Source organism: Oncorhynchus gorbuscha, linkage group LG15 (assembly GCF_021184085.1).
Source record: "Oncorhynchus gorbuscha isolate QuinsamMale2020 ecotype Even-year linkage group LG15, OgorEven_v1.0, whole genome shotgun sequence".
Taxonomy (NCBI): Eukaryota; Metazoa; Chordata; class Actinopteri; order Salmoniformes; family Salmonidae; genus Oncorhynchus; species Oncorhynchus gorbuscha.
In genome coordinates, this window is record NC_060187.1 from 82281048 (window position 1) to 82307408 (window position 26361).

General features: G+C 44.9%; 1 protein-coding gene across 1 annotated transcript; it reads right to left on the bottom strand.

Moving 5' to 3' along the window:
• Positions 1-7366: 7366 nt before the first annotated feature.
• LOC123998227 (ephrin-A1-like) lies at positions 7367-24642 on the bottom strand. Its single transcript, XM_046303262.1, has 5 exons — positions 24369-24642; positions 10073-10368; positions 9848-9913; positions 9532-9651; positions 7367-9446 (listed from the first exon to the last, which is right to left on the bottom strand). Exons 1-5 carry the CDS (start codon positions 24464-24466, stop codon positions 9325-9327), a joined length of 702 nt encoding a protein of 233 aa, XP_046159218.1. The 5' UTR covers positions 24467-24642; the 3' UTR covers positions 7367-9324.
• Between the last annotated feature and the right edge of the window lie 1719 nt (positions 24643-26361).

A 26361-nucleotide genomic window follows, 5' to 3' on the forward strand; every position in this document is an offset into this window, starting at 1 on the left:
GTCAAGGACTGTTTCTGTATCATATATTACCCCATTACAGTATTCTTTAACAAAGGAATAGTTTATTTCCAAAATGCTATATCCAACTCTTCCACCAGTACCTTTTCATCACATATGATTGCTTATGGGTACCTTCATCTGTGTATAAAATATAACTGTTCTGAGATTTTTAATTAATAGATTTTAGATGTGTTTGAAAATGCTATATATGCATTGTTTAGCTGGAATGGAATGTTAGCATCCTGTATATTGTGGTACAGATATCCTGTATATCTATCCTGTATATCTGTATACTGTATATGTGGTTGTTTCACCTAGCTATCTTAAGATAAATGCACTTACTGTAAGTTGATCTGGATAAGAGCATCTGCTAAATAACTCAAACTAAAATGTAAACGTTTTAAATACAGATCTCATATTTAATTATATATATATATATATATATATATATATATATATATATATATACTAACGTTCAAAAGTTTGGGGTCACTTAGAAATGTCCTTGTTTTTGAAAGAAAAGCAAATTTTTTGTCTATTAAAATAACATCAAATTGATCAGAAATACTGTGTGACATTGTTAATGTTGTAAATGACTATTATAGCTGGAAATGGCTGATTTTTTTATGTAATATCTACATAGGTTTACAGAGACCCATGATCAGCAACCTGTGTTCCAATGGCCCGTTGTGTTAGCTAATCCAGTTTATCCTTTTAAAAGGCTAGTTGATCATTAGAAAACCCTTTTGCAATTGTGTTAGCACAGCTGAAAACTGTTGTCCTGATTAAAGAAGCAATACAACTGGCCTTCTGTTGACTAGTTGAGCATCTGGAGCATCAGCATTTGTGGGTTCGATTACAGAATGAAAATGCCAGAAACTCGTCAGTCTATTCTTGTTCTGAGAAATTAAGGCTATTCCATGAAAGAAATTGCCAAGAAACTGAAGATCTCGTGTACTACTCCCTTCACAGAATAGCGCAAACTGAATCTAACCACAATAGCAAGAGAAGTGGGAGGCCCCGGTGCACAACGGAGCAAGAAGACAAGTACATTAGAGTGTCTAGTTTGAGAAACAGACGCCTCAGAAGTCCTCAACTGGCAGCTTCATTAAATAGTATCCACAAAACACCAGTCTCAACGTCAACAGTGAAGAGGCGACTCTGGGATGCTGGCCTTTTTGGCAGAGAAAAAAAGGAAAAGAAGAAGAAAAGGCCTTATCTCAGACTGGCCAATTTAAAGAAAATAATAAGATGGGCAAAAGAACACAGACACTGGACGGAGGAACTGTGTCTAGAAGGCCAGCATCCCGGAGTCGCCTCTTCACTGTTGACATTGAACAACCCCAGGCCATGACCAGATAGTGAAAAACACAAACTCTTTCATAATTTATTTAAGCAATAAAAGCAAATTTACCAACATTTCTGAAAATTGATATATATAGCATTTTGGAAATAAAATCTTCAAATATGATGTTCAAGATGACAGATTTGGGTAACTCCTCTCTTTGCACTGTAAAGCTTGTGTAAGCCCTGGTTGGTACATATACAGTGCCTTGCGAAAGTATTCGGCCCCCTTGAACATTGCGACCTTTTGCCACATTTCAGGCTTCAAACATAAAGATATAAAACTGTATTTTTTTGTGAAGAATCAACAACAAGTGGGACACAATCATGAAGTGGAACAACATTTATTGGATATTTCAAACTTTTTTTAACAAATCAAAAACTTAAAAGTTGGGCGTGCAAAATTATTCAGCCCCCTTAAGTTAATACTTTGTAGCGCCACCTTTTGCTGCGATTACAGCTGTAAGTCACTTGGGGTATGTCTCTATCAGTTTTGCACATTGAGAGACTGAATTTCTTTCCCATTCCTCCTTGCAAAACAGCTCGAGCTCAGTGAGGTTGGATGGAGAGCATTTGTGAACAGAAGTTTTCAGTTCTTTCCACAGATTCTCAATTGGATTCAGGTCTGGACTTTGACATGGCCATTGTAACACCTGGATATGTTTATTTTTGAACCATTCCATTGTAGATTTTGCTTTATGTTTTGGATCATTGTCTTGTTGGAAGACAAAATCTCCGTCCCAGTCTCAGGTCTTTTGCAGACTCCATCAGGTTTTCTTCCAGAATGGTCCTGTATTTGGCTCCATCCATCTTCCCATCAATTTTAACCATCTTCCCTGTCCCTTCTGAAGAAAAGCAGGCCCAAACCATGATGCTGCCACCACCATGTTTGACAGTGGGGATGGTGTATTCAGGGTGATGAGCTGTGTTGCTTTTACGCCAAACATAACGTTTTGCATTGTTGCCAAAAAGTTCAATTTTGGTTTCATCTGACCAGAGCACCTTCTTCCACATATTTGGTGTGTCTCCCAGGTGGCTTGTAGCAAACTTTAAACAACACTTTTTATGGATATCTTTAAGAAATGGCTTTCTTCTTGCCACTCTTCCATAAAGGTCAGATTTGTGCAATATACGACTGATTGTTGTCCTATGGACAGAGTCTCCCATCTCAGCTGTAGATCTCTGCAGTTCATCCAGAGTGATCATGGGCCTCTTGGCTGCATCTCTGATCAGTCTTCTCCTTGTATGAGCTGAAAGTTTAGAGGGACGGCTAGGTCTTGGTAGATTTGTAATGGTCTGATACTCCTTCCATTTCAATATTATCGCTTGCAGTTTTCCTTGGTATGTTTAAAGCTTGGGAAATCGTTTTGTATCCAAATCCGGCTTTAAACTTCTTCACAACAGTATCTCGGACCTGCCTGGTGTGTTACTTGTTCTTCATGATGCTCTCTGCGCTTTTAACGGACCTCTGAGACTATCACAGTGCAGGTGCATTTATACGGAGACTTGATTACACACAGGTGGATTGTATTTATCATCATTAGTCATTTAGGTCAACATTGGATCATTCAGAGATCCTCACTGAACTTCTGGAGAGAGTTTGCTGCATTGAAAGTAAAGGGGCTGAATAATTTTGCACGCCCAATTTTTCAGTTTTTGATTTGTTAAAAAAGTTTGAAATATCCAATAAATGTTGTTCCACTTCATGATTGTGTCCCACTTGTTGTTGATTCTTCACAAAAAAATACAGTTTTATATCTTTATGTTTGAAGCCTGAAATGTGGCAAAAGGTCGCAAAGTTCAAGGGGGCCGAATACTTTCGCAAGGCACTGTAGGTGGTACTACCTATATGGCAAGCCCTGCAGTCCAACTCAACATGGTGCCAGGGGATGTGGAGTTTCCACAGGAGACAGGGCAGAGAGAGAGAGAGTTAGATGAAGAATGCGAAAAAACAAAGAAAGAAAATGAGAAACCTATCCAACCAAAAACACAGAGACCCAGAAACCTGAGACTACGCCTTCACTATTGTAAATCACTAAATCAATACAGAAATGCACTACGGAAAAAGAAGGAACAGCACGTAGGAAAACAGCTTAATTTAATTGAATAATCCATAGAATCTAACCACATTTGGGAAAACTGGAACACACCAAACAAACAATAACAAGAAGGGTAATCTATCCAAAACGAAGATGTATGGAGAAACCACTTCTCCAATCTTTTGGACTCTATAACTAAGAACAAACATCAAAAACATAAACATGCACAAATTCAAATCTTAGAATCAGCTATTAAAGACCCACTGGATCCTCCAATTACATTGAATTAACTACAGGACAAAATACAAACACTCCAACCCAGAAAGGCATGTGGCGTTGTAATCCTAAATAAAATGATAAAATATACAGACAACAAATTCCAATCGGCTATACTTAAACTCTTTAACATCCTCCACAGCTCTGGCATCTTCCCCAACATTTGGATCCAAGGACTGATCATTGCAAACCACAAAGTGGAGACAAATGACCCCAATAACTACTGTTGGATATGCATCAACAGCAACCTTGGGAAAATCCTCTTGCATTATCCTTAACAGCAGACTCATAAATGTATTCAGTGAAAACAATGTATGGAGCAAATTGGCTTTTTACCAAATTACCGTACGACAGACCACGTATTCACTCTGCACACCCTAATTTTACTTCTTTTACTTCTTTCTTTTAATTTTGTTTATCTATCTATTTCACTTGTTTTGGCAATGTCAGCATGTTTCCCATGCCAATAAAGCCTTTTGAATTGGATTGAGAAAGGGAGGGAGGGAGGGAGGGAAGATAGGAAACAAAAGGGCAAGGGAGAGTATAAGGGAGAGAGTGAGAGTATCAATTTCATACCCAGGTGTCAGTTTGCTCATGGTCTCCTGTCACCCCTCTCTCCTCCCCCTGTGCTCTCTCAAATTATTATTATTATTTTCAATTCAGGTTTTTTTTTGGCATGGGAAACATATGTTAACGTTGCCAAAGCAAGTGAAGTAGATAATACACAAAAGTGAAATAAACAATCAAAATGAACAGTTAACATTACACTCACAGAAGTTCCAAAAGAATAAAGACATTACAAATGTCATATTATGTATATATACAGTGTTGTAATGATGTGCAAATGGTTAAAGTACAAAAGGGAAAATAAATAAACATAAATATGGGTTGTATTTACAATGGTGTTTGTTCTTCACTGGTTGCTCTTTTCTTGTGGCAACAGGTCACAAATCTTGCTGCTGTGATTGCAGACTGTGGAATTACACCCAGTAGATATGGTTTATCAAATTTGGATTTATTTTCAAATTCTTTGTGGATCTGTGTAATCTGAGGGAAATATGTGTCTCTAATATGCTCATACATTGGGCTAGGAAGTGCAGCTCAGTTTCCACCTAGTTTTGGGGGCAGTGTGCACATAGCCTGTCTTCTCAAGAGCCAGGTCTGACTACGGCAGCTTTCCTCAATAGCAAGGCTATGCTCACTGAGTCTGTGCATAGTTAAAGTGTCACGTGTGCGCCCTCTCCGGCCTCTAGGTCACCAGGCTGCTCGTTATGGCACACACCTGTCACCATTGTGACGCGCTCCTGCGCATCATCAGACTCACCTGGATTCCATCACTCCCTGAGTATATACAGTGAGGGAAAAAACTATTTGATCCCCTGCTGATTTTGTACATTTGCCCACTGACAAAGAAATGATCCGTCTATAATTTTAATAGTAGGTTTATTTGAACAGTGAGAGACAGTATAACAACAAAACATTCCAGAAAAACGCATGTCAAAAATGTAATAAATTGATTTGTATTTTAATGAGGGAAATAAGTATTTGACCCCCTCTCAATCAGAAAGATTTCTGGCTCCCAGGTGTCTTTTATACGGGTAACAAGCTGAGATTAGGAGCACACTCTTAAAGGGAGAAGCAATCAATCAATCAGATTCCAAACTCTCCACCATGGCCAAGACCAAAGAGCTCTCCAAGGATGTCAGGGACAAGATTGTAGATCTACACAAGGCTGGAATTGGCTACAAGACCATCGCCAAGCAGCTTGGTGAGAAGGTGACAATAGTTGGTGCGATTATTCGCAAATGGAAGAAACACAAAAGAACTGTCAATCTCCCTCAACCTGGGGCTCCATGCAAGATCTCACCTCGTGGAGTTGCAATGATCATGAGAACGGTGAGGAATCAGCCCAGAACTACACGGGAGGATGTTGTCAATGATCTCAAGGCAGCTGGGACCATAGTCACCAAGAAAACAATTGGTAACACACTACGCCGTGAAGGACTGATGTCCTGCAGCGCCCGCAAGGTCCCCCTGCTCAAGAAAGCACATATACATGCTCATCTGAAGTTTGCCAATGAACATCTTAATGATTCAGAGGACAACTGGGGGAAAGTGTTGTGGTCAGATGAGACCAAAATAGAGCTCTTTGGCATCAACTCAACTCGCCGTGTTTTGAGGAGGAGGAATGCTGCCTATGCAACGGATGTGAAATGGTTAGCTAGTTAGCGGTGTTCGCGCTAAATAGCGTTTCAATCGGTGACGTCACTTGCTCTGAGACCTTGAAGTAGTAGTTCCCCTTGCTCTGCAAGGGCCGCGGCTTTTGTGGAGCGATGGGTAACGACGCTTCGTGGGTGACTGTTGTTGATGTGTGCAGAGGGTCCCTGGTTCGCACCCGGGTATGGGCGAGGGGACGGTCTAAAGTTATACTGTTTCACCTATGACCCCAAGAACACCATCCCCACCGTCAACCATGGAGGTTGAAACATTCTGCTTTGGGGGTGTTTTTCTGCTAAGGGGACAGGACAACTTCACATCAAAGGGACAATGGACGGGGCCATGTACCGTCAAATCTTGGGTGAGAACCTCCTTCCCTCAGCCAGGGCATTGAAAATGGGTCGTGGATGGGTATTCCAGTATGACAACGACCCAAAACACACGGCCAAGGCAACAAAGGAGTGGCTCAAGAAGAAGCACATTAAGGTCCCGAAGTGGCCTAGCCAGTCTCCAGACTTTAATCCCATAGAAAATCTGTGGAGGGAGCTGAAGGTTCGAGTTGCCAAACGTCAGCCTCGAAACCTTAATGACTTGGAGAAGATCTGCAGAGGAGTGGGACAAAATACCTCCTGAGATGTGTGCAAACCTGGTGGCCAACTACAAGAAACATCTGACCTCTGTGATTGCCAACAAGGGTTTTGCCACCAAGTCAAGTCATGTTTTACAGAGGGGTCAAATACTTTTGCCTCATTAAAATGCAAATCAATTCATAACATTTTTGACATGCGTTTTTCTGGATTTTGTTGTTATTCTTTCTCTCACTGTTCTAATAAACCTACCATTAAAATTATAGACAGATAATTTCTTTGTCAGTGGGCAAATGTACAAAATCAGCAGGGGATCAAATACTTTTATCCCTCACTGTATATATATATATCCCTCCACACAAGGCTTTCCTTAAGTCTGGGTCAGTCAGAGGGGTCAGGTATTCTGCCACTGTGTACTCTCTGTTTAGGGCCAAATAGCAGCCCTCTCATCCCTCTCCATACTGACATTTGGCCAGAGGGCTGTGATGTTATGGCCAGAGGGCTGTGATGTTATGGCCAGAGGGCTGTGATGTTATGGCCAGAGGGCTGTGATGTTATGGCCAGAGGGCTGTGATGTTATGGCCAGAGGGCTGTGATGTTATGGCCAGAGGGCTGTGATGTTATGGCCAGAGAAAACCAGTCCAGGGTGAAAGACAGAAATGGCAAAAGTGAGGGAAGGCGAGAAACAAACAGGAAAGACATGAGGGTAGTTGACGAAAGGGTGGGATTTCTTCAGAGGGCAGAGGGAGGGGCTTGGAGAGTCACCTTTGTCAACCATCAAAACAAATGTCAGAATGTTGCAGTGAAAGTTGTGAATTGTGTCAAAAGTAACAACTTTGAAAGTGTGACCATCAATGTCTTTACCTTTGGCTATAAAATGTGAGAATTGAAAGCACTTAAAAGTCAGATTTATCATACTGTTTTTTAATTACATTAAAGTTTTCACATTTTAAACAAATGCTGTTATTTATATTTTTCTATGTACACATTTTCCATACAAAGATTTACAAAAACAAAATTACAATACAGTGTCTGTATGTAGGGATTTCCTTTGCATTTTGTGTAACACCTGTAAACCAGATGCTGCTGAGGGGAGGACGGCTCATAATAATGTCTGGAACGGAGCTAATGGAATCAAACACCTGGCATCCATGTGTTTATGTATGAGATACCATTCCACCCCCAGTCATTACCACGAGTCAGTTCTCCCCAATTAGGGTGCCACCAACCTACTGTGCTGTGCACACACCATAATGTCCAGTGTACCGGTTATGTTGTTTGTGTGACGTTGTTTACAGTATATCAGAGTATGCCATGAATGACCATCAGTAAAGGAAGGAAGCACAGCTCCCAGCCGTCATGCAATCACAACACCCACTCAGAATCCTGTCATTAGCGCTTTGCTCTCCTCCTTCCCCTCAACTCCCATTCCCTCCATCTCGTTCCTATACACACACATCTGTTCCAACACTAAACCATAAAGACATAGAAAAGCAAACCAGCAATGACTAAAACAAGCCCAATTTGTTCACAAGAAGCTGTTGTACCATCTCAATGACAGAGGATCTGGTTATGTAAATATGTGTATATCTACAACATAGAATGTGTGTTTTGTTCTAGTGTGTGCTAATCTGTGCGTTAGAGTATGTATCTGTCACATCATTGGGTTTTGTACAGTGAATTATAATTGAATACTGCATTGTTGAGGAAGGGCATTTTACTGTACTGTTCACACCTGCTGTATCCTGTGGACGTGACAAATACACTTTAGTTTGATTTTAGTGACATGTCAAGAAGAAACATTGACCTGAGTATCTACTACACAAAATAAGACATGAACCGTTCTTAGAGGAAGGTCAGTTAATACATATACATCTATATACATCAATAGTCTCTACATGTAGAGGAGGAAACATGCCGTTTCAGAGGAGTAGGCTTTGGCTCAAACTATTTCAGATTGAACCAAGAATATGTACCTACATTATACACTGAGTGTACAAAACATTAGGAGCACCTGCTCTTTCCATGTCAGACTGACTAGGTGAAAGCTACGATGTTACTTGCTAAATCCACTTCAATCAGTGTAGATGAAGGGGAGGAGACAGGTTAAATAAGGATTGTTATGCCTTGAGACAATTGAGACATTGCTTGTGTAAGTGTGCCATTCAGAGGGTGAATGGACAAGACAAAATATTGAAGTTCCTTTGAATGGGGTCTGGTAGTAGGTACAGTGTCAAGAACAAACACTCCTGTGTTTTTCACCCTCAACAGTTTCCTGTGTATATCAATAATCTTTCACCTCCCAAATGACATCCAGCCAATTTGACAACTGTGGGAAGCATTGGAGTCAACATGGGCCAGCATCCCTGTGGAACGCTTTCGACACCTTGTAGAGTCCAGGACCTGACAAATTGAGGCTTTTCTGAGGGCAAAAGGGGGTGCAACTCAATATTAAGAAGGTGCTGATCATGTGTTTTTACACTCAGTGTATATCACTGTTAAACATCAATTCAGGGTAATCATGAAAACAGTTATCCCTTTGTCAGTTTTGTAATAATGATTAGTACATCACGTTTCCAGTTAGATCTGTTCCAGAGTCAGTGGGGTTTCCAAGTGTCCATACAGATCAAAAGGAGAAAAAAAGGGGGAATAGCATCCATCCCCTTTCATTTAAAAAAAACATCCTTCAGAAAATACTCTTGAAGATCATAGTCTCTGGAACGATCCACATTCCAATCTCACACACACACAACAGCAGCTCAGTCCAGTTGCAAATATAAAAATATCTATAAAAATCTTCTCTGTGCCAATGTCCAGCATTGGGTTGACAGTGTCTCTGTAGCTAAGTCTTTAACTCAGTCTCAACCTAGTAACAGGGATAGTAGGACGGGGAACAGGGTGAAGAAGACCGACAGGGAGACCAGCTGAACACCTGAACTACCCACACTCTTCTGAACCTTCGGCTCCAACACAGTAGGGTCATCTGGAGAGAGAGAGAGAGAACATGTTATTATCAGAAACAAAGAACAATTCTACTGTCTCACTGGATGGACAGAAGGGAGACGTACCGGCTGGAAGCCTGTTGGAGGGGTTGTGCACTCCTCCTCCTCCTCCTCCTCCTCCCATCTTTTCCTTTCCTCCATCCATCGCTCCATCCTTGCCTTTGTCAGCCTTGGCCTTCCCAGAACCTGTACAAGACAAGAAGTCATTGGTAAGAACTTGATTGTATGAACACCCAACGGGAACGCCACTGAATATGGGGAACACTAAGCCTAGCCATTGATGCTAACGGAAGCTAATGCTACCGTAGGAAAACTCTCTAAAGGCTAAAGCTAACAGAGGCTAATGCTAGCATGTTGATGGAGACAGGGGAATGGAGCTCACCATGAGGTCCAACCACATCCACCTTCAGTCTCAGACACTCCTGGCCGTGGTGATGCAGCGGCTTGGCTGAAGAGGGAGAAGAGGGAGGTTTAGTACAAATACCCAAGCATTGTGTTAGAGTAGTCTATTGCACACTTAAGTGGTAGTATTCATTCAGAAGTACTGCACATAGATAGTAGTGGTATTAGTTCATGTGTAGTACTACTACAGTATTGATATACTTACAGATATAGTAATAGCTCTCTCCCTGTCTGAACTCCTTGCCCAGGGTGAAGGGGGTGAAGCGCTGGAACTTCTCAGAGAACCTCTCGGGGGCGTGGGCAGCGAAGGGCCGGGAACATTCCCAACGCAGCTGGTCGAAGGAGTGGGGCTTACACACCTCATAGTCCTCCTTCTCTACCATGTACAGCACGTACCGCTCGGCCTCCTGGGAAGGCAGCTCCCCACGCGTGTAGTGAGGACAGATGATGTCCAGGTAGTCGTTGATTTTCACCTCCACTGTGTACTTATCCCATAGGAAACTAGGGAGCAAGAGAAGAGAAAGGTGGTTAGTAACATGGCTGGCTATTATCATGGCTGGCTATGAGTTGAGCACATTCCCAGCCAGATGACAGAGTTGAGCCCATGTTTGGGTGGGCTGTTCCTCTCACATGAACAAACACACATGGAAGAACTGACTTACTCAAAACACACACTCATAATAAACACTCACGGGCAATCATAAACACACACTCATAATAAACACTCACAGACAAATCATAAACACACACTCATAATAAACACTCACAGAATGATAAACACACACTCATAATAACACTCACAGACAATCATAAACACACACTCATAATAACACTCACGGACAATCATTAACACACACATAATAAACACTCACATAATAAACACTCACATAATAAACACTCACATAATAAACACTCACATAATAAACACTCACGGACAAACACAAAAAGCTGTTCATAAGACTCTGCCCAAACAGACAGTGTGTGTGTGTGTGTGTGTGTGTGTGCATTTGCACCTGCAGCATGTGTGCGTGATTGCGTGAGTCCTAGTGTAGACCTGTCACCCAGACAATGAGAATTAGAGAGTAGCCAATCAGGAGTCACTGCCTGAACTTGTTTATGGCTGAACTTGTTTAATGTCTTTATTTAGACAAGAACACACCACTACACTCTTTCTGCCGATCCCTCTTGAACTCCCCCTCATCTGTTTTCTGGAGCTTTCCACTCATGTTGTTTTAAGAGTAGAGTTTCACTGGCCAGCTGTGTCCATGGAGACAAGATTCTGAGTGGCAGTTTCTCCTTGGGTCTCTCTGTCTGTCTGTCATATATATGCGCTGTCTGCACAAGTCATTTAATCTCTCTCTCCCTTCCTAAGTCATTTGAGTGGGTTAGTTATCATCTTTCTTTCCCTCTCCACCTGTTGGAGTGTCAGGGTGTGACTGTTTTTACTCCTCTAGTGACTCTTCACCCCGGATTCTGTCTCTTCCTACTTCTTTCTTCTGCCCTCCATGAAAAATAAATAGGAATATCTGTTCCTTTTCACCTCCCTTAACTTGATGACTCTAAGCTTTCCCTCCATCTCAATTCGAGATTTTAAACTGTTGTTGTGGTGGTGGTTGTTTCGCCCTCCCTCCCTCCAGTCAACCCCTCCAATCTACTGAGGTAAACACGTGAAAGGACACGAATGTCTAACACACACACACACACCTCATGAAATAAACCCTAGAACATTGGGTAGAGCAGTGGAATGTATATTTCTGGTAGGAAGGAAAGTTAGAGAGATGAAAGAAACAAAGTGCTGTATCTGGGTATCAAATTAAAACAGTGATTTCCAGCTGTCCTCCAGGCCTATTGGGATTCAGCTCACACAGGGACTATGAGTTGTGTTGCCGAGTGGAGTCAGCTCACACAGGGACTATGAGTTGTGTTGCCGAGTGGATTCAGCTCACACAGGGACTATGAGTTGTGTTGCCGAGTGGAGTCAGCTCACACAGGGACTATGAGTTGTGTTGCCGAGTGGAGTCAGCTCACACAGGGACTATGAGTTGTGTTGCCGAGTGGAGTCAGCTCACACAGGGACTATGAGTTGTGTTGCCGAGTGGATTCAGCTCACACAGGGACTATGAGTTGTGTTGCCGAGTGGAGTCAGCTCACACAGGGACTATGAGTTGTGTTGCCGAGTGGAGTCAGCTCACACAGGGACTATGAGTTGTGTTGCCGAGTGGAGTCAGCTCACACAGGGACTATGAGTTGTGTTGCCGAGTGGATTCAGCTCACACAGGGACTATGAGTTGTGTTGCCGAGTGGAGTCAGCTCACACAGGGACTATGAGTTGTGTTGCCGAGTGGATTCAGCTCACACAGGGACTATGAGTTGTGTTGCCGAGTGGAGTCAGCTCACACAGGGACTATGAGTTGTGTTGCCGAGTGGAGTCAGCTCACACAGGGACTATGAGTTGTGTTGCCGAGTGGAGTCAGCTCACACAGGGACTATGAGTTGTGTTGCCGAGTGGAGTCAGCTCACACGGGGACTATGAGTTGTGTTGCCGAGTGGATTCAGCTCACACAGGGACTATGAGTTGTGTTGCCGAGTGGATTCAGCTCACACGGACTATGAGTTGTGTTGCTGGATTCAGCTCACACAGGGACTATGAGTTGTGTTGCCGAGTGGAGTCAGCTAACACAGGGACTATGAGTTGTGTTGCCGAGTGGATTCAGCTCACACGGGGACTATGAGTTGTGTTGCCGAGTGGATTCAGCTCACACGGGGACTATGAGTTGTGTTGCCGAGTGGATTCAGCTCACACAGGGACTGAGTTGTGTTGCCGAGTGGAGTCAGCTGGGACTATGAGTGTGTTGCCGAGTGGGCAGCTCACACACACACAGTGGATCTGGCAGGGTACACACACACACACACACACACACACACACACACACACACACACACACACACACACACACACACACACACACACACACACACACACACACACACTTTTCTGGAAGAGAGGTTGACTGTGGGTAAGAGCTTGTTATCCCTGAGGATGTAATCAGTAGAATATGCACGTCAGAGTCTGATTGGTTCCCAGCCCTGGGCTGAACAGACATCCACACAGGCCACAGTACAAACACCCTGCCACATACTCTGGGTGTGTGGCTCTGTTCTGCGCCACGAGAGAGAGAGCATCTGCATCACTTTAATTAGGGAGGAAGGGCTCATAGTAATGTATACACTAGCTTTGTGTGTGAGAGAGACAGTATAAAGAACCCAGTTCATACATGTTTATGTTGTGTTAGTGTGTGTCCAAACATCAAAGCCTGGAGCAGGAGGCATCTGCTATCCTGCCTCCCTCCTTTCTCTACTGTTGTTGTTGTCCTTCTTAAGTGACAGACTCACTGGCTCCATGTGGGTCTCTAACCCCCTTTAATCCCCCTGCCACCGTGTGTGTGTGTGTGTGTGTGTGTGTGTGTCAGTGAGTGAGACAGTAACCTGCCTGTTACAACATGCATTGTTAGCAGAGCCCGTACCTAGGCTCATTAGCCAGGGCTAATAGCTAGATTAGCCTCTTTCTCACACCACTTCAAAACAAGATGATATCTTTGGCTTAGCCTTCGCATGCACACACACCGGTCTGCGGTTCAAGCGCTTAATTGACAAACAAATCTGTGTTCCTTTCTTATTTCTTTGACTCAGACTGGTAATGACAGGGTTGAGACGAACGGCACGAGAACTGCACTGCTACAGTCGAGTAAAGAGACTTTCCTAACTGAATGGAATCCACCTGATTTCCACACTAATCACAGCTTCTCCTTAAAAACATGTTCCTGTCTAAAGCGGTCAAAACACATATTCTGTTGCTAATCTCAGTCACTACAAACAATCACACTTTCAGATCTCCCTTGGTCACTCTTCCTAGTTAATTAAAAGCTATCTGGGGTCTGGGGCCAAGCTGTTGCCCACAAAGGGAGGAGGGGTTCTGAATAGGGTGTAATTACTCCTCCCCCTAAAGACATAAACCCTGGAGCTGTCTGGACTCCAGTCTGCCCCCCATCCTTCACCCCCTCTAGCCCCAAGGCTGTGCTCAGTGTCCTCTGCTCACTAATAGAGGCTGATGTAGATGTGATAAGGTGAGGTGTGTTGTAGCTACTATGGCTCTCAGCATTTTGCACGTGGTCCATGTTGCCCATAATTGACTCCGTACAATAATCATGATGAAGCTAGATTTACAGTAACGCTGACGGCCGTACTTATCAATGGAAGGGGTTGTGTGTGTGTGTGTGTGTGCGTGTGTGTGTGTGTGTGTGTGTGTGTGTGTGTGTGTGTGTGTGTGTGTGTGTGTGTGTGTGTGTGTGATCTCAGCCTAGGTATCTGGGAGAAGTCCAGCTGATTGAAGCCAGTTGACACAGGGCCAGACTCACAACTGGAACACAAGCACCCCTTCCTCCCTCCGAACAGTATCGTCTTTCTCTCGTCTTTCCCTCTCCTTCGTCCTTCTACTCTGACTGACAGTTCACTGGAGAGTGAAAGTTGCGTTAATGTGATAGCTACGCATGTGTGAGAGGCAGGGGGGTGAGAGGTTCTCTGAATATCAGGATTCAGGCCGCCTCACACCCCAGGCACTTGAGCACATCTGTTTATCAGTGCAGACCAGAGCCTGTGTGTCCATCTGTCTGTCTGTCTGTCTGCCTCAATGAGGTAGGTGTGTGTCTGTGTGTGTGTGTGTGTCTCACTGAGGTGTGTGTAAACTGCCAGGGTGGAAGGTAGTCTCCCTTCACCTCTCCTCTGAACTGAACAGTTCTCAGAGCTGCCACTGCAGCTACTGCGTCACAGATGTGTGTGTTTGCTTTGAGTGTGTGTGTGGTAGGTGGTTATGACAGTAGGGTGATTTGGGTGAGTTGTGTAACACCTCATTAAGTTCTCAACAGCTTTGAAGTCCTCTCCTCATCTCTTGCCGTTTTCACATCTATCCCCTCTTCTCTTCCCTTCTTATAGGCCCATTTCTCTTCTCTCCCTACCATCCCTCCATCCCTCCTGTGTTTTCCATATAAAAACCAACAACAAAAATGCTCTCCCATCTCCCCGTCTCCTCCTGCTCTCATTCTTTGGGGAATGTTACAAACTGTCAGGCAGGTCACAGGGGTTAGAGTTCAGAGTCAGAATCCTCATACACACTCCCACTGACTCAGCAAGGGAGAGTCTAGTCACACACACACACACACGGGCCTGAAGGAGTGTCAGCACTGTTAAAACAACACTCACCATAGTCAGCAGCACACACGAGGAATGTCATGACAGGGCTTCTGGGGTTTGTGAGAGTCTGCGGAATAGAATGCTCTCACACCATACAACTATAAAATCTGCACACACAGGTGTATAAATGGCCCTATTAATTCACTGTGGTATCCCACATTCACACCTCAACTCAAGAGGATATAAGCCTGTCAGTTGTAATCTGGGTTTGAGTTGTATCTACTAATACAGTATTATACACCAACTCCCCTAGTAGAACCTCTCTAGAACACTCTAATCTCTCTCTAATCTCCCACATGTTCTCCCAAGAGGAGAGTTCCAAAGAGGTCATTCTTCTGTCTGTCACGATCCAAAAGATCAGAATAACAGGAGTCTAATCATTCTGTCCCAACCCCCATTATCACATCCAGACTCCAATTAGTACTACCACCACCTATTCATCGTATGTGTGATTCTTTATAAGGAATTGCAGGGTTTGAGCCTTAAAAATGTCAACACAACCTTCTCTCCTCCCTCCAGCCATGTCCCATCTCTCCTCCCTCCAGCCATGTCCCATCTCTCCTCCCTCCAGCCATGTCCCATCTCTCCTCCCTCCAGCCATGTCCCATCTCTCCAGCCATGTCCCATCTCTCCAGCCATGTCCCATCTCTCCAGCCATGTCCCATCTCTCCAGCCATGTCCCATCTCTCCAGCCATGTCCCATCTCTCCAGCCATGTCCCATCTCTCCAGCCATGTCCCATCTCTCCAGCCATGTCCCATCTCTCCAGCCATGTCCCATCTCTCCAGCCATGTCCCATCTCTCCAGCCATGTCCCATCTCTCCAGCCATGTCCCATCTCTCCAGCCATGTCCCATCTCTCCAGCCATGTCCCATCTCTCCAGCCATGTCCCATCTCTCCAGCCATGTCCCATCTCTCCAGCCATGTCCCATCTCTCCAGCCATCCCATCTCAGCCATGTCCCATCTCTCCAGCCATGTCCCATCTCCAGCCATGTCCCATCTCTCCATCCCTCCAGCCATGTCCCATCTCTCCAGCCATGTCCCATCTCTCCAGCCATGTCCCATCTCTCCAGCCATGTCCCCTCTCTCCAGCCATCTCTCCTCCCTCCAGCCATGTCCCATCTCTCCTCCCTCCAGCCATGTCCCATCTCTCCTCCCTCCAGCCATGTCCCATCTCTCCTCCTCCAGCCATTCCCTCTGCTCTCCCTCCAGCCATGTCCCATCTCTCCTCCCTCCAGCCATGTCCCATCTTTCCCTCCAGCCATGTCCCTTCTCTCCTCCCTCCAGCCATGTCCCATCTCTCCTCCCTCAGATGAATCCCAAGAGGCTCTCCTCCAGGTTCCAGCCATGCAGCTTCTTTCCTCCCTCCAGCCATGTCCCATCTCTCTCCCTCCAGCCATGTATCTTCCTCCCTCCAGCCATGTCCCATCTCTTCCCTCCAGCCATAACCCAGTTCCTCCCTCCAGCCATGTCCCATTCATTCCCTCCAGCCATGTCCCATCTCTCCTCCCTCCAGCCATGATACTCTCCTCCCTCCAGCCATGTCCCATCTCTGAAATCCCTCCAGCCATGATACTGGATCACTCAAACATCCCTCCAGCCATGTCCCATCTCCTCCTCCCTCCAGCCATGTCCCATCTCTCCTCCCTCCAGCCAGCAAGCTGCTGTGATCTGTCTCTCCCTACTCAGCCAGAGCATCTCTCCTGAGAGAGAGCCAAGTCTGGACTCTGTACAATCCCTCCAGCCAAGAGGAAGAGCTGAGATGGAGCCATGCCCATCGTTAATCCCTCCAGCCATGTTTTTATTTTAAACCAGCCAAACTTTCTTTTATCCCTCCAGCCATGATAATCTCTCCTCCCTCAGTGTTTCTAAGACAGCTTTATGTCAGCAGGAAACAAGCTATATGCCTAGATTCATCCCTCCTCTATTCTTCCCTTGCTCTTAAAAAGGTAACATATCAGAGCTCTTCATGACAGCCTAATTTCTCAACACAAATGCCTTCCTCTTCTACCCATCCCCTGCTTTCTGTTCCCAACTCTCTCTTTCAGATGAATAGAAAGAGGCTACATGTTGGCAGGTTGCTAGATATGCAGCAGAATGGTTTTCGTGTCAATGAGGAGAACTTGACAGCACAACACACACATTGTCTCTCAACCAGGGCGATTATATTCCAACTAACCCTGGTTCAATCTGGATTATACAGAATAACACAGTTGGGGTCAAAACTATTTTCATTCATTCAAAGTGAATGTCATGAATTGCAAAAATCTCTGAAACGCTACATGAGATGATACTGGAAGTGGCCCTTAGGGGGCAACAGAGAGCCATCTCTGAAATGCTACATGAGATGATACTGGACACACAAACATGACCCTAAACACACAATGTGATAACGTGAGGATAAAGCAGTCCTCAGTCCTGTAGAATTGAGTCAAACAGTAACAGTGGGGAGACACAGCAAGCTGCTGTGATCTGTGTGGAAACCTTCTCAGGAAAACAGAGCAGGGACTAACTGAGAGAGAGAGGAAGTCTGGACTCTGTACAATAGATACGGAGGCAAGAGGAAGAGCTGAGATGGAAGGGGGCCCAGGGGGCGTTAATTAAAGTATATTTTTTATTTTAAACAAGGAAAACTTTGTTTTATGTTACATCCATGATAATGTGTGTGTAAGAGTGTTAGGTAAGACAGCTGTTATGTCAGCAGGAAACAAGCTATATGCCTAGATGTGATTGAATGGACCGAACTATACACTGTGTAGCTCACTGACTGGAGACACCCTATTGGCTCCGTTAACTGATTGTTCCATGTAGGATATGTTCCTCTATATATTTAAGGAGCTTCAGATCTACTAACACACACACTATGTCAGAGATAACAGGGATATAATCTATTCTAAATATAAAATGCAGCAGAATGACGATTTTCATGTCTATGGGTCAGATAGTCAGATTACAGCTCAGATTGTAATCTGTGTGCGCGTGTATTTCCCCCTCATTCTGCTGTAGGATTAGAGACCCAGAGCGACAGATGAGGTGGGAGAGAGAGAGACGTGCTTTGGCAATGTTAACATATGTTTCCCATGCCAATAAAGCCCCTTGAATTGAAAGGTTGATTTCAGAACAGAGAGGAGAGGGTTTCAGAACAGAGAGGAGAGAGGAGGGTTTCAGAACAGAGAGAGAGAGGAGAGGGTTTCAGAACAGAGAGAGAAGGGAGGGTTTCAGAACAGAGAGAGAAGGGAGGGTTTCAGAACAGAGAGAGAAGGGAGGGTTTCAGAACAGAGAGAGAAGGGAGGGTTTCAGAACAGAGAGAGAAGGGAGGGTTTCAGAACAGAGAGAGAAGGGAGGGTTTCAGAACAGAGAGAGAAGGAGGGTTTCAGAACAGAGAGAGAAGGGAGGGTTTCAGAACAGAGAGAGAAGGGAGGGTTTCAGAACAGAGAGAGAAGGGAGGGTTTCAGAACAGAGAGAAGGGAGGGTTTCAGAACAGAGAGAAGGGAGGGTTTCAGAACAGAGAGAGAGGAGAGGGTTTCAGAACAGAGAGAGAGGAGAGGGTTTCAGAACAGAGAGAGAGGAGAGGGTTTCAGAACAGAGAGAGAGGAGAGGGTTTCAGAACAGAGAGAGAGGAGAGGGTTTCAGAACAGAGAGAGAGGAGAGGGTTTCAGAACAGAGAGAGAGGGGAGGGTTTCAGAACAGAGAGAGAGGGGAGGGTTTCAGAACAGAGAGAGAGGGGAGGGTTTCAGAACAGAGAGAGAGGGGAGGGTTTCAGAACAGAGAGAGAAGGGAGGGTTTCAGAACAGAGAGAAGGGAGGGTTTCAGAACAGAGAGAGAGGAGAGGGTTTCAGAACAGAGAGAGAGGGAGGGTTTCAGAACAGAGAGAAGGGAGGGTTTCAGAACAGAGAGAAGAGAGGGTTTCAGAACAGAGAGAGAGGGAGGGTTTCAGAACAGAGAGAGAGGGAGGGTTTCAGAACAGAGAGAGAGGAGAGGGTTTCAGAACAGAGAGAGAGAGAGGGTTTCAGAACAGAGAGAGAAGGGAGGGTTTCAGAACAGAGAGAAGGGAGGGTTTCAGAACAGAGAGAAGAGAGGGTTTCAGAACAGAGAGAAGGGAGGGTTTCAGAACAGAGAGAAGGGAGGGTTTCAGAACAGAGAGAAGGGAGGGTTTCAGAACAGAGAGAAGGGAGGGTTTCAGAACAGAGAGAGAGGGGAGGGTTTCAGAACAGAGAGAGAGGGGAGGGTTTCAGAACAGAGAGAGAGGGGAGGGTTTCAGAACAGAGAGAGAGGGAGGGTTTCAGAACAGAGAGAGAGGAGAGGGTTTCAGAACAGAGAGAGAGGAGAGGGTTTCAGAACAGAGAGAGAGGAGAGGGTTTCAGAACAGAGAGAGAGGAGAGGGTTTCAGAACAGAGAGAGAGGAGAGGGTTTCAGAACAGAGAGAGAGGAGAGGGTTTCAGAACAGAGAGAGAAGGAGGGTTTCAGAACAGAGAGAGAAGAGAGGGTTTCAGAACAGAGAGAGAGGAGAGGGTTTCAGAACAGAGAGAGAGGAGGGTTTCAGAACAGAGAGAGAGGAGGGTTTCAGAACAGAGAGAGAGGGGAGGGTTTCAGAACAGAGAGAGAGAGAGGGTTTCAGAACAGAGAGAGAGAGAGGGTTTCAGAACAGAGAGAGAGAGAGGGTTTCAGAACAGAGAGAGAGAGAGGGTTTCAGAACAGAGAGAGAGAGAGGGTTTCAGAACAGAGAGAGAGAGAGGGTTTCAGAACAGAGAGAGAGAGAGGGTTTCAGAACAGAGAGAGAGGGTTTCAGAACAGAGAGAGGGGGTTTCAGAACAGAGAGAGAGGAGAGGGTTTCAGAACAGAGAGAGAGGAGAGGGTTTCAGAACAGAGAGAGAGGAGAGGGTTTCAGAACAGAGAGAGAGGAGAGGGTTTCAGAACAGAGAGAGAGGAGAGGGTTTCAGAACAGAGAGAGAAGAGAGGGTTTCAGAACAGAGAGAGAAGAGAGGGTTTCAGAACAGAGAGAGAAGAGAGGGTTTCAGAACAGAGAGAGAGGAGAGGGTTTCAGAACAGAGAGAGAGGAGAGGGTTTCAGAACAGAGAGAGAGAGAGGGTTTCAGAACAGAGAGAGAGGAGAGGGTTTCAGAACAGAGAGAGAGAGAGGGTTTCAGAACAGAGAGAGAGAGAGGGTTTCAGAACAGAGAGAGAGAGAGGGTTTCAGAACAGAGAGAGAGAGAGGGTTTCAGAACAGAGAGAGAGAGAGGGTTTCAGAACAGAGAGAGAGGGGAGGGTTTCAGAACAGAGAGAGAGGAGGGTTTCAGAACAGAGAGAGAGAGAGGGTTTCAGAACAGAGAGAGGGGGTTTCAGAACAGAGAGAGAGGGGGGTTTCAGAACAGAGAGAGAGGGGGGGTTTCAGAACAGAGAGAGAGGGGAGGGTTTCAGAACAGAGAGAGAGGGGAGGGTTTCAGAACAGAGAGAGAGGGGAGGGTTTCAGAACAGAGAGAGAGGGGAGGGTTTCAGAACAGAGAGAGAGGGGAGGGTTTCAGAACAGAGAGAGAGGGGAGGGTTTCAGAACAGAGAGAGAGGGGAGGGTTTCAGAACAGAGAGAGAGGGGAGGGTTTCAGAACAGAGAGAGAGGGGAGGGTTTCAGAACAGAGAGAGAGGGAGGGTTTCAGAACAGAGAGAGAGGGGAGGGTTTCAGAACAGAGAGAGAGGGGAGGGTTTCAGAACAGAGAGAGAGGGGAGGGTTTCAGAACAGAGAGAGAGGGGAGGGTTTCAGAACAGAGAGAGAGGGAGGGTTTCAGAACAGAGAGAGAGGGGAGGGTTTCAGAACAGAGAGAGAGGGGAGGGTTTCAGAACAGAGAGAGAGGAGAGGGTTTCAGAATAGAGAGAGGGAGGGAATGTAGCCTGAGGAAAGAAGAGCTTTACAACAGAGAAGAAAATCACACATTTAACTTTACAACCACACCACCCTCTTCACCCACCAGCCACCACAACCCTAAACCTCTTCCTCTAGGACATATCTGTTCAGACAAGCCCAACACCTCAACAACACGAGAGAGAAAGACAAAAGACAGAGGATTGGAAATGTATAGCTATATAGGAGAGGAGAACATGAATACTTGAATATGTGGTAGAGATGAACTCATGGAAACAGAGAGAGTGATAGAGGTGGTCAGGCAATAACAAGCTGGAGAAGACGCAGCTGGTGTGGAGAAGAGGGAGTGACAATGGAGAGAGGAACAGAGGGAGTGGCGATGGAGAGAGGAACAGACAGGTACAGAGGGAGTGACAATGGAGAGAGGAACAGACAGGTACAGAGGGAGTGGCAATGGAGAGAGGAACAGACAGGTACAGAGGGAGTGACGATGGAGAGAGGAACAGACAGGTACAGAGGGAGTGGCGATGGAGAGAGGAACAGACAGGTACAGAGGGAGTGGCGATGGAGAGAGGAACAGACAGGTACAGAGGGAGGGAGAGAAGGAAAGGGGGGGGGGTTCGAACACAGCTGACAGAGTTGAGTATAGTAACAGGGGAAGTGTGGAATGCTGGCTGCTACTAATATTAACACCCAACTCCTCCCTCCTGCCCCGAGAGAGAGTGAGTGAGTGTGTGTGTGCGTGCGCTCACATGTATGCGTGTGGGTCACTGATTTACCAGGGCTCCGTAAAATATCGCCTACATATAGGCCCCTCCCCTTCTCTGACATTGGAGTTCAGGCAACACTACACCCTCACCCTCAGTCAAACACAACAAAACACTTCCAGTAACAAGGCATTACGCCAGAACTAATGATTAAGCTGTTGGATCAGGTCGAAACAAGCCCAGTCTCTCTCTCTCTCACACACACACACACACACACACACACACACACACAAAAACCAGTTTCTACACCAGTCAAGTTGGAGACTGACAACTGTACACACTCACTGAGTGATCTGTGTGTTACCATCCGAAGTCAGTCAGTAAACATCAGTTTACACCTGATCGCCTTAGATCAATCAGCCAGGAATCAATTAGACTCAGTGATTCACTGGCTGTCAGTCTGACTGACAGATTGATCACATGAGAGTGAATCAGGTGGTTGAGACACAGTGTAAAGTGGGACGACAGTTGAGGGACCAGATTGGGCTTTCAGGCTGAAAGAAGAATGAGAACTGCCCAGAGAGAAAGTTGAAAAAGAAAGATAGAAACTGAGAAGGAGGGATTAAAGAGAAGGACGAGGGATTATACAGTAAACATGTGGTAACAGTAGCAGCTGGGTATGGGCCAGACTAGGATTGTCTTCATTTTTAACACTGATTATTCTCCTTCTGAAAACCACATTCACTGAGTTCCAATTGGAGGTTTTCAGAGACTTTAGATAAAGAATTCTGGGGGGAAAAAGTGTGTGTGTGTGAAACATAAGCAGTAGAGAATGTGTGAGTAGAGTTTGTATCGTGAGTAATAGTTATCAGTGGGAGTCTATCGGTCTATGGACACTGGAGTGCATCACTGCTCCCACATAACTGGCGCAGCGAGTTTCCATGTAGTTTGTTTTTGTTAACGGGAGACTGTGTCAATGTGTATGTGAGAGTGTGTGTGTCTGAACATGCTTGTTTGTGTCTACAGTACATGTGTGAACATGTGTCCCTGTCTGGTTATGTGTTAGTCTGTCTTTAGTCTGCTACGAAAAGGATTAGTGTACATGATGATTGTTGTTGATGATGATGTTATGCAACACAAGTTAGAGTGGGAGTGTAGTCCAGAGCCAGATTAAAGAACAGACTTGTGCAGCTAAACTTGTGGGGACAAGGTTAACCCCCAACCCTAACCTTAACCTAAACCTAACCCTAGATCCTAAACCTAGAAATACCATTTGATCTTGTGGGGATCAAAAAAAATGTCCCCAGTTGGTCAAATGTTTGTTTGTTTACTATTCTGTTCCTCACAAGTATAGTTAAACACACAACCCCGTTTCTGTATTTCTCTGCATTTATAGCAATTCTCACTTGACCCACAACTGAAGCCGTGATTTGTCCTCTATAACCCATAAGTCGTGTTCCTTGTGCTCGAGGCACCGTCTCAGTGCTGTCATACCGACAAACCCAGGTGAAGTCAGACCTGCGTACAGAACAGGTAAAGTACACGACTGACTCACACCGACAAAACCCATTACGTCACGACGCATGACATGGTATGACTCGTCAACAATATTTTCCTGTGCTCACGTCATTAATTTAATTACAAAACCAATGTCTTTCCCATTTCAATAGGAAAACCAATAGGAAATCTAATTTAGTGTTCTGTCATCATCATTGTCCTAAGGAGAATGAGGCTACAGAGACAAAGTGCAAATCGAATTAAGGTAACACAAGAAGGCCGATAAGAAGTTACAATAACGTCGACCCAGTCGGCTGAAACCGTGACCCCTCAGTCTTTGTCCATTTTCTCTATAAAATAATCCATCCTTCTTTCTCACCATATTCAGCTCTGTGCTAAAAGCTCAATAAATCACACTGCCTCACATATGCTGTCAAGCTCCATTGATCCCACTGAGTGGCAGGGTAGCATTACAACGTCTGACCCCAAATCAATCAGTATTGGACATCTCGCCCCCCCCCCCCTTTGGAGAGCTGAAGTGTCAGACTGTCAACAGCACCACTAGAGTGAAACACAGACATACAGTCTGTATTCAGACGCTCAGGTCGAGTTGGTTCATGTCAGGCTTTATTTTTATGCTGTGTGAGGAAGTCTGTCTATGTATCGAGATCATATATATCGTTGATTCTGTCTGTCCATCTTCCCCTTGTTCTCTGTTTATGCCCTGCTGCGCGATTGGCCTACCATAGCCTAGTTAAAAAAGGGCAAGCAGACAGCTAATACAACAAAGCACACAGCCTACACCTACAGTTCTACAAGTGGAAGAAATAAAAGCAATACCAAAATCCAGATGTCAAATTCTATTCCACATTGGTTCAACATCATTTCATTGAAATGACGTGCAATCGACGTTGATTCAACCAGGCCGTGTGTGTCCAGTCTGTTAAAGAACCGAACCGAGGAAATTCAGCGCGTAGGCTATCCATTTAGTGGATGAGACACACAGCATTTATCCCATGACAGAAAGTGTATTTAAGTTTGCCCGGTGTAGTGTCAGATAACCATTCTCAAAGTGAGTTGAGCACTAGGTGCGCGTAAACAGAAATCACACTTTTAATGTGTGCTACACCAAAATACTCACAACACGCGCGCGCGTAAATACACACACAGAGAGAGAAAGAGATGAAGAACACCTACTTTGGGTTTGTGCTATTCCAGAAGACGCTGTGTCTCTCTGCGGAGGCGAACCAGGTTCCGAAGCTCACAGCCAGACACACCAGCCACACCAAATCCATAGCTGGGGATTTAGGACCAGAACAAAACGAAACACCAACAAATACTGTCAGTTACTGCAGAATAAGTCTGTGCAGGATGTGCACACTGTCAAAAGAAATGTATGATAAGGGTGCTGGTCTATAGGTCCTGCTTTTCTGTAGGGTTGAGACCTCCTTCTATGGAGTTTAATGGTGGTTTGTATGGTTAAGACCGAGGCGCGTTGACTGTTTTGTCTAACGGAGCCACGCCTCTCCCGGTTGTATAGCCAATAGCAGCGGGAAAAACGCCCCGCTGCTCTGACTATTCAACTACATTTACATTTTACATTTAAGTCATTTAGCAGACGCTCTTATCCAGAGCGACTTACAAATTGGTGCATTCACCTTATGACATCCAGTGGAACAACCACTTTACAATAGTGCATCTAAATCTTAAAGAGGGGGGGGGGTGAGAAGGATTACTTTATCCTATCCTAGGTATTCCTTAAAGAGGTGGTCGCCATGAACACTTTATCCAATCTATATGATATTATCAAAGCCATGGACAGAAATATATAGGCCTATCGCCATTTTTGTGACATTGAAATGAATTCATGACGCACTCAAAATAGTTGTTGTGTTTCTTTTGTTGTGACCAAAAGTGTTTTCTTAGAATTTTAGTCATTAATGCAAAACTTGCTGATTCCCCCCCCCCCCCCCTTATTAATTATAGGCTCACATATTCAACAACATGAACATGAGAAACAACAATACTATGGTATACTTGAGAAAATAAGTGAATCTAATGTAATGTAAAAGTCTACCTCAAGGTTGTAGGAGAGCTGATCTGTGACTGTGTCTGTCAGTCAGATGTTATCCTATTGAATCATTAAAGATGTTGTCTGTGTAGCTAATCTTCTGGGTCCCCTGTAGCCATATAGTCTGCAGGCACACACTGACTGTAAATTAGCAACACAAAGCTGCTCAAAATAATGCATTATAATACAGTATAGCCCACCTTTTTTATCCCACATTTAGTATTCACTTCTTTTGTGCCACTAAAAAAGAAGACTGACAAAAATAAAAATGAGCACGTTGCAGAAATCAAGTAAGAATATCAGTAAATGTGCCAAACACACTGTGTTCTCTGCTAGTCCAGGGCTCCATGGGTTCAGGGGCTGACCAACAGGGGGCAGGGACCAGGACAAGGCCCGGTGAGCAGGCTCAGAAATCCGGTGTGTGTGTGTGTGTTCTCGACATAGTTTCCTATGACTGAAAAGATCTTCTGGACATCAGAACAGTGATCCCTAACTTCCATTTGGATTCAGATGTCTACTTCAACAAGTTGGCAGCTGGTGACATACTGCTCAGACCAGAGGCCCTAATCCCGGGACTCGAAACAAAGAGACGGAAGAGACGCTGCAAAAGAGGCAAACTAGTGGGCTCCCTGGGGAGACAAAATAAACACCTGTACCCTCCATCATTTGCTAATAAATTAATTAAACATCCTACAATGTGATTTTCTGGATTTTTTTTCTCATTTTGTCTGTCATAGTTGAAGTGTACCTATGATGGAAATTACAGGCCTCTCTCATCTTTTTAAGTGGGAGAACTTGCACAATTGGTGGCTGACTAAATAATTGTTTGCCCCACTGTACAAAACTCTAGATCACCTTTACTCCACACACAGAAACCCATTCAAAACTCTCTATCCTCCTGATTCCCGCTTACAAGCAAAAACTGAAATAGGAAATACCAGTTCATTTACATTTTTACATTTAAGTCATTTAGCAGACGCTCTTATCCAGAGCGACTTACAAATTGGTGCATTCACCTTATGACATCGAGTGGAACAGTCACTTTACAATAGTGCATCTAAATCTTAAAGGGGGGGGGGGGGTGAGAGGGATTACTTATCCTATCCTAGGTATTCCTTA

What these genes read in the sequence shown, in the direction of transcription:
- LOC123998227 (XM_046303262.1), bottom strand. Translation starts at nt 24,466, where the DNA reads ATGGATTTGGTGTGGCTGGTGTGTCTGGCTGTGAGCTTCGGAACCTGG. An exon ending in TGGAATAGCACAAACCCAAA is followed by an intron (nt 10,369 to 24,368) that starts GTAGGTGTTCTT and finishes CTTGCTCCCTAG; the next exon opens with TTTCCTATGGGATAAGTACA. An exon ending in GGATGTGGTTGGACCTCATG is followed by an intron (nt 9,652 to 9,847) that starts GTGAGCTCCATT and finishes TGTCTTGTACAG; the next exon opens with GTTCTGGGAAGGCCAAGGCT.